Source organism: Cyphomyrmex costatus, unplaced genomic scaffold (assembly GCF_001594065.2).
Source record: "Cyphomyrmex costatus isolate MS0001 unplaced genomic scaffold, Ccosl1.0 scaffold702, whole genome shotgun sequence".
NCBI classification, from domain to species: domain Eukaryota; kingdom Metazoa; phylum Arthropoda; class Insecta; order Hymenoptera; family Formicidae; genus Cyphomyrmex; species Cyphomyrmex costatus.
In genome coordinates this window covers 76,366-89,131 of record NW_017280270.1, presented here as the reverse complement: position 1 = coordinate 89,131, position 12,766 = coordinate 76,366, and the positions used below count along the sequence as shown (strand labels likewise).

The following is a 12,766-nucleotide window of genomic DNA, read 5'->3' as shown; positions in this document are numbered from 1 at the left end:
AAACGAAAATAATGGGTGGACAAACGTGGACAAACAGTGGACAAACGAATGCAATAATGATTTTACCAAAATTCGCATTTAGTGGTGCCGTCTTATCATAGCTGCTCTGATAAGTCGGCACCACTAAATGCGAATTTTGGTAAAATTATTATTGCATTCGTTTGTCCACTGATTGTCCACGTTTGTCCACCCATTATTTTCGTTTATCCACCCTATTATTATTATATCTTTTATTATAATGAAAAATAATCACTTGGGGTACTACAATGTTTTTTTGTGTATAACTTTTTTTTGGAGGTTGGACAAAAGAAAATAATGGGTGGACAAACGTGGACAAACAGTTGACAAACGAATGCAATAATGATTTTATCGAAATTCACATTTAGGGATGCTGACTTCTCATTGTTAGTACTGTTGCAGCATTATGATTCGGTAACCATTTTTGGTATAATATTTTTACTTCATTAAATACAATATGTGTACTGATTTTCGATATTATTGTGGTACTGTAATCCCGTATTGTAATACCGTACTATAATGGTACCGACGTTTAGAAACATTACGACACCGTAATCCCGTACCATAAGAGTGCTGTATTTCGAGTCTTGGCCCGTTGCTATCATCCCAGTATTACATTAGTACAATACCAATACTGGCATCCGATATCATGCCGGTACTGAATACTAAAAGTTGGTACTGGGCCAGTATCTCGCCGGTATTCAATTCCCACTTGGGGAATGAAAACTAAATTTTAAATGTTTCCATGCCAAAACTGTTTTTCTTATCAATTAACGTAGTTGTTTTCGCTAATTGCAAGATCTTAATTTAATACCTAAATTTTTCATAAATGTTTAATTTCAAATCAAATATTTCACATAAAATTTTTCGCCCTTTTTTAGTTTCGAAAATATATAATTTTTAGAATCCCCTCTATATATAATCTCTTCAATTCTACGAAAATCTCCAAATTCTAAATCTGTGAAATTATATTATCTTCGTTTGGAATTTATTACTTCTTGCTTATAGCTCTTCGATCTCGCAGGTGTCTAAAATCACAGAAATTTTCGTTCTATAATTATATGGATCTGCGGTTTCATGTAGGTATCTATATAATTTTAAAGGCGATTTATCGTAAATTCCATGGAATCCCTGCAGATATCTAATTAAAATACCTGTAATATTATAGATCTTCTTGCAAGATACGCTTTCAAAAAAACTCGCTTCATATAGTTAATATTTAAAAATGTTTCGCGGCAAGCATTTTTCTTTACGTAGATGAATATGCCATACGACTTCTCGATCTACAAATTCTTCCGGTTTATAAACCGCCTTATCTCCCGACATTTATTCTGATAAGTGAGATTTCACTGCACTGACTCCAAGAGGCATGCGAGAAGCCGCAATTCCGGTCTTCGGTGGAAAATACGACCTTATTAAGGTGCTACATCGTAGTATATCGCGCGATGCGCTTTAAGCACATCGACTACGTTAATTATGCCGCAGCTTAAATTAGGACGAGGCTTCTGATCTCGGACATCACGATCGAATGGATCCGCCGCGAAATAGTACATATGTAGATTCTTTTCTCGATTTCTCTTTCTTGATTTACTTAATTGCACTGCTTAATATTTGTACGTCCATTCAATTTTACCTGTATTATTAGTACATCCTTATATGACATAGAGGGAGTAATTAATAAACCGTAGATACAGAATTTGCCGAGAACTTTTCAGAAAATCTCGTAGTGAATGCGTTATGGTATATTAGAAGATTTGATAAACTAAAAATGGATTCGAGAGTTGAAGAAATATAGTCTTAGAGATGCCCTAATTCGTATACAATTCTTAGTTGCAAGGTGCAAAATGTAACGCATTGAATGCTAATTACAAGCTGCTCACATAAATAGGTATTGATAATTTATACATTAAATTGTATTAAAACTGGATTTACGTACTTGGGTACTCTTTAACACACAGTTTCTTTTCTGATTAATAGCGATATTAATATGTCGAAATGCAGAGAGTTTTCTAAAAGTATCGCGTAGCAATTTGTGAATTTAAATTCTACACTCTTGATTATTATTATCTTCTTAGTATTTAAACAATTTTTCTTCAATACGATGATGATATATACTAATTAGTATTAATTAGCATACAGATCCATTTGTCGAAATTTTACAGTTTAACTACTTTAAATTTCATAGAAATTATACACTGAAGAATGTAATATCACGAATATATATACAATCTTAAAAGTACGATTCTTATCTTAATATCTATAACTTTTAATAAATAATCAATGGTAATATATTTGTCTTATTTTTAAAAATATTTCTAAGATGACATCGCAAATGGGATGGTTCATCGACACGATGTAATTTATTCCGGGTCGCTGCCAGTTGACACCCGCCTCCTTTTCTCGTTTAACAATACGGTCGAGATGATTTTGCAAATACCGCAGAAATGTTCGACTCGAGACCGATATATCTAGGGAGTCTCGAGACCTTTGACGTGCAGGCGGCGCCGGTACAATCTAAAATTTACAATTCGCGTCTCGATCGCCCGCCTACGTTATTCACGCATGAGCAGTCCCTTCGCATAACTAAGGATAAGATAGTAAAAACGTCGCGCTAGTGGAAGATATATTTAGCCTGCAGAACAAGATCTTAAGCTTATTAAACGAAAATTCTCTCTTGATACATATATTAATATCGTTGCTAATCGGAAAAGAAAGTGTTCATGTTACAAAGTATTTAAAATAAATATCCTATTAACATAAACTAAATTTACAAAATATCCATCCATCACTTATTTATGCAAACTGCCATCGTGTGATTAGCATTCAATGCGATGCATGTTGCACTTTGCGGTCTCTCTTTCTTTCACATTTTTTTCTCTCTCTTTGACAAGCTGACGTCGATATGTGTATTTCTAAACTTTCGACGACTGCAATCACGAAATCTTGGTGATTCAGATAACGATTAATCATGAGCATTCGCAACGCGACATTTACGGGCCATTATCGGTAGTCCCATGCACATCAAATTAATTTCCCGAGGAAAACCGCCAGTCTCCATTTACGTCGCAATATCTCGATATCGAAATCGCGAATACGTAATGCTGTTTCTCGTCGTTAATGTTACTCGCTTGATGTATACGGCGTAATTTTCTTTTAAATCTCTTGGAGGTAATTTACATTGATAAAATTAACAAAAAATTCAAGAATTGAGAAATAAACTGACATAACAACAATTTATTGTGGGCTATTATATTACTAAATAGAAATCGTATTTTAAAGATATTTTAAATCTAGGAAACAACTTAATATGTAAATAAATGAAATCGCATACATCCAATGTGAAGCTAAACCTCTCTGCACGTTTGCTCAGAATATCGTACATGATTGAAGTAATGCATAAGTGTAACATGCGCAATTGCAGGATTTGAAGTGGCTGTTTCCGCGACTGATAGCAATAATCTGACAGGTGCATCAACGTCATTTATGTCGCCGTTGAGGCGATCCACGTTAAACGGAGCGTATCGTCTGTGGACGAAAGAAAGAAGTAGGTGGCATTCCGTCACAGGAAGTTAATTAACATCGTAGATGGCTCTCTTCGTGAGCCTCAGATTGAAACGAACTAGATCTATCTAAATAAACCAGAAACTCATGAACGGCGCGCCGTGTCTCGCGCGGGTATCTATCTGCGTATCTGATGCCACTTATGACGTATGCTTAAACTAACGCATTGCTTACGAACAGTCAATCTTCCAGTCAATCCTCGTTACCGATCAAATTCATCACCCCTTTATGCATTTTCTTCACCGGATAAAAATAACGGTTTTTTTTTCTATACATAGAAAGAATTATATACTTTGCCAAAATGTCTAAGAATTTAACTAGATACAGATCTGAAAATAATTTTGTCGTACATCCAAGCTGGTTGCTTAAATATTAAAAATTTTGCAGTATTGCTCGTTATGCTTGAAGTATCCTACATAATTATTCCGATGGTCCAACAAAATTATATATATATATTTACTAATTTATATTTAGTTAAATTTTTAGATACTTCAGCAGGTTCATTCTTTCCGTGTATAATTGCGTGAAATCAGATAAATAAGATATTAATCAAAACACGTTCGAGACACTTGTTCCAATTACGAACGATTAATATACTTTCTTCGGAATTTAATGCTCGCAATTATCCAAACCATATAAGTGTTTTAAAAAATAAATTAATAAGGGAAAAAGGAAATTTCTCATTTCCTTTAATATCTCATATAGGGTTTTCGCGTCAAGTAATTAGAAGAGAGATTTACGCATCACGTAAACCGAGTTAAATTACGATATACGGACCGGTCGTTTTAGTACTAAGCCGACGATACCCCGGATCCATCGAGATCGCACGATCCTTCCCCCGTAACGGGATTTCGAGCGGCTGTAGATTACGCGACTGGTAGAACCTCAGATATCAACGCGATGACGAGAAAGCGTCTCGGATTCGCGAGATCTGGCCGACGACGCTGAATGATTACGATTTATGGGATTCCTCATGCGGTAGCTGGCGATCTGGTGGGCCGATCTCGAACGTTCCCAAGCGGAATTTGTCAGCTGATTCAATCGTAAAGGTGTCGCCACAACGAGGTGTACCCGGATTTTGTGCGAGGACTTTACAAGATCATTCTTCCCGTTCGATTCGCTCGTCAGGAGCATTAAATTCTAACACCGTATCGAAACGTTCTCCACTTAGCGCGGCTTCTCGTCGTCGCTTTTATTTACTTGTAAACGTCTTCATAACGTTTTAATGTAACCGGACTATTACGTCGCGCGTGACTCGAATTATCTCGTGCGATGAACTTTACTTTTGGTGCTCTTTGTCGTCTCTGTTGAATCTATAATTTACGGTAGCGTTATTTTTTGCCTCGCTTTTGCGGCCAACTCTAAGTTGAAGTTGCCCGATATTTCGTTTAATCGCCTCAATCAGTCTGCTGCGCATATTCAATTCGATCTTCTATCAGCAATCGCTAATAGCTTCACTTAAGATGTTGAAAATAAATTTATAGAATTAGCAACTCGATACTAATCATTAAGAATTCTTGCACTTTTTTTTTTTCTAATCTTCACAAATTATAAAAATACATAAATATAATTATGATATATAAATAAATATTTACAAAAACATACAATTTTCATGATATTGTGTTTCCACAACGCTTTAACTTTTACGGTTTGAGAATTACTCAAGAAAGACGAACGAAGATCGATGCAGTGTTTGACGATCCGTGCGAAACAATGTGCGCTCGTAAACGTGGTCGTAAATTAAAATTAGCCTAAACGGATTACGCGAACGGTATTCTGCAATAAAAGTATGCTTCAGTCCCGTAAATCTTAGGCAACGTTTCTAAACTGCCTGTCAAGGTAGATAAGTGCAGCGTACTTAGAATAGGCCGGGATAAATATCGCGAGTTTGCGTTAGAGTAAGATGAAGAGCCGCGCATTACTCTTCGCATTCGTGTCTTGCTTGAACGCAGGCAGGCACAGGGCTACCTTCGTATCGATATATGTACGTAAGGCCTTCAAGGCCTACAATAATACTGTGATTAATCTGTTAGATGGATACGAATAAGATGCATTTCATTACCGTTTTAAATTAATAAAATGATAGATTCAATGCAATTCAAATGTAATCGATTACGATATTTATAACAGAATCAATATATCTTTATAGGATTATTTTATAGTCTTCTTTAGATTGACAATTTAACTATTTAACGATAAAAAAGGATGTATAATTTAACAGGAATTAATTTAGATATGTTTTTTCTATATTAAACGTCGGTGAGCTCTATAAGTCGGTACATTTTGTAATACAAACTTTGCAGCTGTTAAAATTAATGAGCGCATAAATTGTTTCTAAACTTGACGATGCAATTTTCTCTTGAAAGAAATTAGACTTATTAATATTTATATGCGCGGCTTGTCCTATTTTACTTATTAAAAAATATAAGAAATCGTCGTAATTCTTTCATCACATTCGTATGTCATTTTAATTTTATTTTAAAAGTAAATACGCGTAAAATATTTTTGTAATAAACATATTGCTAAACGGTTTTTTATTTAAAAACTATACATATTATTTGTTTTAATCGAACTTCTAAATCCCCTTCGGATGACAGAAATAATGTTCGGAGATAAACGTCTTTTCATAGCAAGCAATGATAAAATATCACTGGCTTACATTGTATCGTGACAAAAGTCGGAGCCCAATAATAGACTCTAAAAGAAAGCATGCACATACCGATGACGGCACTTACTTTTGCAGCCATCCGTCGACAAGTCGTAGTGGTCCACGTCGCAGCGATCGCATCGAAAGCCGACGATGCTCGGCGCGCACCTGCACGCACCGCTTACGGAATCGCAGAACTCGTCGATGGCACCCACGTCGCAGTCGCATTCCTGGCAACCTGCGGTCACGTTCCCGTAACCCTCGATGCAGGAGGAACAGTCACGACCGGTGAACAAAGGTCTGCAAGAACACTCACCGGTCGTCTGTTCGCAGTGAACTGAATTGCTACCGAGGGGAGAGCAGTTGCACGCTGAAACACAAACGGTACCCACGCTCGAATATGCCCTATTAATGATGTGTATTTTAATCTAATTGCTACGTTAATTTGTTTTGTAGTGGAAAGTCTCTGATTGTCGCTATTTTCGATAGATCTGTCATAAACATTCGATAAATTTTAATAGCAATTTATTGGCCACATGTTAGTTGGGAATATAAAACGTTTGCGCAATATTGTGTTAATAATTATGTTGCTAAGAAACTTTCATATTTTCGTGCAAAAAAATTGACTTTAATTATAGAAGAAAAAAATAATATCTATAAAATATCAAGATCCGATGTGACTATTCGCAATTATTAAACAATTTTAGAAGTTATATAGAGACTGTTGCAAAGTATGGAAGCACTTACGCATGCAATTCTGTTCCAGAGGATTTCCGTAATGCGCTTCCTTGCATTTCTCGCACTTCCAGCCTTCGGTATTGCCGCGGCATTCCAAACAGCGACCCGTTTCCTGGTCGCAGGCACCACCGTTGCAAGGACACCGTTCGCAAGTACCGCCAGGTATCATAGGATTGCCATAAAATCCTACATCACAACTTTTCATCCAAATCGAAATTAAAGTCTTCCGTTTTGATGTGTGATAATATTTTAATAATAATTATTACTCAATTGTATAAAACTTTAAAAAAAACAATGACGCTTAAAAATTATATCCATTTTAATAAACACTATTTTTTATTATATAATAAAAAAGAGACTATTGTAATTAATTAAGTTGCTATGAATAACAATAATTAAGGCGTTTGCATATTTGTTATTCGATGTAATCATTTTACAATTTTACAAAAGACCTTTATTTAAAATATGTATTATTTATTTTTCTTACGTTTCGCAATGATCTCCGGTATAGCCTTCAGGACATTGCGTGCACACGTATCCACTATTCATATCAGTGGGATCATCAAGCTGACAACTCGGACTGAAATTGTTGGAGTCAACGGAAAGCGGACACGCGCATTTCTTACAATCCTCGCTGGTGCCTCTCGTTGCGATACCATAATATCCTGTAGCGCAACGATCACATTTTGGACCTACCGTATGATGTTCACACGTCTGGAAATTATGCAAACGGCACGCCACGTAAATTATAACTAATGTAAGTATTATTAGCCTATCAAAACGGACATAAATCAAATTTACGATTGAAATAAAAGTTTTAATTCTTTCAATTATTGTCTTCAAAATGGCTTAATTTACTTCCTAAAGAAATTTAATACAAAAAAGTAATCTATTGTAAGTTAGAGTCATGATGTAAAAAATTGAATTTAAGGAAAAATGGAAAAAGTCAGTTTTGCATATCGTCTTTTTTTCTTGAATCTTTATAAGTTTTGAAAATTTCTCTTTTCATCTTTTTTTGGAAAAATAAATTTTAATTTGAGTTGGTTCTCGTTCTATTTATATCAAAATATAAATTTTTTGTTACTTTAATTTTACTACTTTTCGATAGTTTTTCGTGCTATCCCTTACAAAAATACGTGTATATATATATGTATAATACGTGTATATATATAAGTGTGTGACGTGTAAATGTATATGAATGTTTGCAGTGTATTGAGTTCGGGTCCATGAGTTCGTTAAGCCCAAATGACCGTGCAGGGCCCATTTAATTTCTACAGAACTGATCTGGGCCCATATTCTGTACACGTCTATCGACAGTTGTCGGTGTCGTTAAGTAGCGATAGCCAATAAGAACCGCACTTTTCTCCTAGAATAGTCTTTGCCATTGGCTATCGTTAATTATCGACACTGACAACTGTCGGTAGACGTGTACAGAATATGGGCCCAGATCAGTTCTGTAGAAATTAAATTTTCTTACAGAAAGCTAACTGGTATCGCTATCTGTACGACATGAATATACAACGAACAGGTAAGTAAAAGATTTTTGTTGCTGAGTCGGTAAAAGAGGTCGCACGATCTATAGATCCCGTAATCTATAGCTGCAAATTGCAGGATCCATGCGAGTTCAGATACTTTATGCATGCTGCTATACCGGCTGAAGATCAGACTGAACATCAGTTACAGCGAGATATTGAAGGTATCGCACAGTCGCTACGTTAAAGCCGGTTGCGCACTAGAAAACTTCTCGTTTTGTTTTGTATACTACTACAATTACATTTTTACTAATAAAAAAAATTTTCTTTCAATATACACTTATTATTTTAATAAAAATTGCTCGCAATATTTTAGAAAATAATTTATATTTGTTAAACTGATTTATGTTAATTGCACCAATGTATCAAGTTCATTATATTAGTAACTGATTGTTTGAGATTGATCGGAGAGACGTTATATCATTTTTAATATTTTAATTAATAAGATATCTAATAATAATAAACAATTTTTTAGTAGCATTTTGTATGTTATATTTAATTTTTATCTTAAAATAAAATTCTGAACTTACCCCACATTCACCCATGATGAGATCGCAGGAGCCCGCATGACTATTGCAGTCACATTTCACGCATATATGACGGTCCTGATGATCGGAACCATTGATGGGCGTCTTTACGTATCCCCAGGCACATTTCTCACAGGACATTCCTGTGTATCCCTCGGGACATTCGCACATTTCGACCAAATTGTCGGTCTCGCCATCCGGTGATAATTCGCTTACCGTCAATATAGCAGACTGGAGACTAGTAAGAAATAGAAAAATTGCTTCGTTACGCCTTACTATAAAGCTAAAATTCACGCACGAACTGTACGTCCGATAAAGAGTTAGAGATTTATGCACCTTCCTTCGATTTGTTCCGAGTGATATCGCGCCCTTATCATCAGGTGCTTGAGATCGGCGAGAACGCGCATCATCTGTGCCCTCGTCACAGGATCCCCGCGAAACTCGGTTCTCCTCAATCTGGTCGGGATGTCCTGAACGTCGCTTCGCACGTGAAACCAGCCTTGTTCTCGTAAAGTCACCGCTATTTCAGCTTCTTGACCGTTGTACTGTTCCTCGCCGTACGCTATGCGCATCCCATTGTTACCCTTCGCGAGTGTGTGAATTGTACGTTATTATATATCTATTTTCTTCATAGAGCTTGGATTAAATGTGCTTGGAAAAATGCAAGAGCGGATATTTACAACTAGAATAACGTTGGGCTCCGTGGTCGGTTTACCACTGGTGTCGCCTCGCATAACAACCCACGTAACGGAGTACGTAAGATTGCTGCCGTACGAAGATACGCGATTTCCCGTGTAAATCTGTGGCGCCAACCAGAAAGGACTATCATACTCGACGTCGAATGCTGCCACGGTTAGCCATTCGTTGTCCGTATCCAAGGTGGGAACGACTGCCCGAGACGCGTTCATGTCAGTCACCAACCAGTTCTCCAGTGTAGAAATCTAAAAAAAAATCGAGTCACACGACCGTCTTCCGTTATTTTATCGCCTATTATCGCTATTTCTGTGTTATTTCAATTCCAATTATTTTTCGCGAAATCGATTTCTTAAAAAATCATTTAATTATATTTAATTTATGATAATTAATATTATTCATGATTTTAGTAAGAAATAATTTTATAATAATAAAAAAGCTTGAATAAATTAAGCTAAATTTAGTTTTAATAAAATACCAAAAGATTTACGGGTTATCGCCGTGTTTTTATCTATTGCTAATGTTAAAATTTTGATAAATTATGTGTCTCTCATGAAGGTTCTTATGCATATTGTCTATATTATAACGTAATTCGCGTTTTTTGTTCGTTCCAGTTCGACGCCATTACTGTCATCGTAATTGCAGGTCTGCAATTTATTCGCGAGAGTGATAAACTATAATTGTCTCTTTATGCACTTTATCACGCACGACGAGAATCAAGTCGCCCAAGATTAACGCCCTAAACTGAACGATATGCCCGCAGGAGAATGTTAACTAATCGTTTTGAATTTTACACTTGTCAACCCGATCTTGACTCTTGACAAACGAGGTTGCTATAAATCAGGATAAATCTTATCACATATACGTATAGAGAGTTACTCAAGATTAACTACACTTGTTAACAAAATGTCTCAATAATGCTCAATTTCTTCACCTCTAGATAACCTTTATCTAGAAGGTATCTCCCAGAATACAATGGAATATCTTCTGGATAAAGTTATCCGTAACTTATCTAGAAGTGAAGAAATTGGGCATAAGCAACGAATTCTTGTACATTTTTTAATTAAGAAAATTTCCTTTTAGACTACACACTCAATTTTGATAACTTATTACTGTAGTTTCTAATTTAAACCATTAGGTAATTAGATTAATAATAAATTGCGCCAAGAGAAAAGAGCGCGAAATTGCATGGGGTACCATGGGTCATTTCTAAAAATTCCTTTTTCGATTTTTATTTAAAAAACAAATCAATATTTATAAAAAAAAATGCTTAATAAATCTTAAAATATACATTATCTCTTAATTATATAAAAAAATTGAGATAAAAAATATTTATTTATTGAGATAAAAAATATTATATTTTTTACTGTTTGAATTTTTGTGACTCATGGTGTCTCGGTCTCCTCTACATAAATTTTTCTAAAAATTGTAATATTTTAAAACTATTATCAAAAAAATTTTTTGTTAAAGATAACTTACTCAATAGAATAAAAATCAACTGAGTAATCATTTTTTTTAGCAGTAGAATGAAATTTTTCTATGTATATACAACTTCAATATATTCATCTAAAATTTCAGTATTTGAAGTTTTCCTATTCTATACGTATTATAGTAAAGTTGCCATATATTAGAAGAGATTTTTGTAATGAAAACTTACAATTTTTATGAAAAGAAATACTTACCATGCTATATTGTAATCTCGCAGTGGTGCAGCGATCTGCTACGTCAAAGCAATAACAGGACATGCAGCCATCGAGATCATCCTTCATGAGTGCAAAGTATCCGGGTTTGCAACGATCGCAGAAATCCCCGGCAACATTCGCCTTGCACAAACAGTCGCCCTCGCAATCATGGGACGGCAGAATCCCACGGGAATCGCAGGGGCACGGCATGCAATCGGGAAATTGCCGATAACCGGCAGCGCATTGATCGCATTTATATCCTGAATATCCCGGCTTGCACTCGCACGCACCTGCTACCTGGAGCACGATCGGTATTTAGACTGTTTAGGATCAATCGTGAGAACGACGCCGTTTAGAAATTACCGGAATAATGGATGCGCGCGTAAATCATGATCGCGCAAGCGATTACACGCGGCTGACGTTCCTCCAAGATTTGACGAAAACAATTACGGTAAATTTACGTTGGATGGCGGAGAAATAAAAAACTCTTAATGCTCCATAGAGCGTTAATCCCAAAATTTAAAATAAAATTTTTTACGTTTTTTCATTCATTAGAAAAATTGAGTTTCAAAAAACTTATCATTTGCTTATTTCGAAAGTTACATAACTAAAACAAGTTCGAATATCATTTTTGTCGATAGTACTTGATTAATTAATAATTTTCTATCAAGCTAAAAAAAAAAATAATTTTTGTAGATGTTACTTTTAAAATAAGAGAGCGATTAACGCTTTTGCTAAAATATTTAAGCAATTGAAAATTTAAAGCAAACTTTTACCTTTCCTATACGCGTGTAGGAATCGTCGGGAGTGCAGTAGCCTGTACTGCCACGTATGTTACAGTCGCAGGGCAAGCAGGGTTCTGATGCATCAGGTGCAACGCCGTTTGGCCTGTAGTAGCCGACCTCGCATTTTTCACAGTTTATACCAGTCGTATGTTCCTAAAATTTTGCAAATATGTTCTAAATGTGATACCTTATTTCTTCTTAACTAATCTTATTTTCTTCTATCCAATATTCTCATAATTAAATATCAACAAAATGAGATAATCAATAAATTCAGATGAATAAATCTAAAGAAAATTAATAAAATGCCAATATAATTTTTGTTAAGATACGCTTTATTATTCATTTCAAATAAATTTTATAAAAAAATACACACTGATAACTCGTGTTGGCTCATATTGGCATTTTATTGTTTTTCTTTATATTAATATTAACAATTTCATAGATATTTATTAACCGCACAAGCAAAAGTTAACTTCTATGAATACGAGGAACTATAAGTCTGTATAATTTTTTCTGTAAGTAGTTTTCTAGTCGTATCTTGAGCACGTAAATGTATATATAGAAAATATTTGACCTTAAAAAA

The 12,766-nt window shown here is 35.1% G+C and overlaps 1 protein-coding gene across 1 annotated transcript in view; it reads right to left on the bottom strand.

Moving 5' to 3' along the window:
* Positions 1 to 12,766, bottom strand: part of wb (wing blister) — a 173,981-nt gene that overhangs the window by 95,513 nt on the left and 65,702 nt on the right. The window contains exons 6-13 of the mRNA XM_018548255.1: positions 12,175 to 12,336; positions 11,399 to 11,695; positions 9,704 to 9,964; positions 9,360 to 9,607; positions 9,027 to 9,261; positions 7,452 to 7,678; positions 6,974 to 7,161; positions 6,315 to 6,596 (exon numbers count right to left, since the gene is read on the bottom strand). Coding sequence (XP_018403757.1) covers positions 6,315 to 6,596; positions 6,974 to 7,161; positions 7,452 to 7,678; positions 9,027 to 9,261; positions 9,360 to 9,607; positions 9,704 to 9,964; positions 11,399 to 11,695; positions 12,175 to 12,336 — 1,900 coding nt within the window. The remainder of the gene's footprint in view (positions 1 to 6,314; positions 6,597 to 6,973; positions 7,162 to 7,451; positions 7,679 to 9,026; positions 9,262 to 9,359; positions 9,608 to 9,703; positions 9,965 to 11,398; positions 11,696 to 12,174; positions 12,337 to 12,766) is intronic.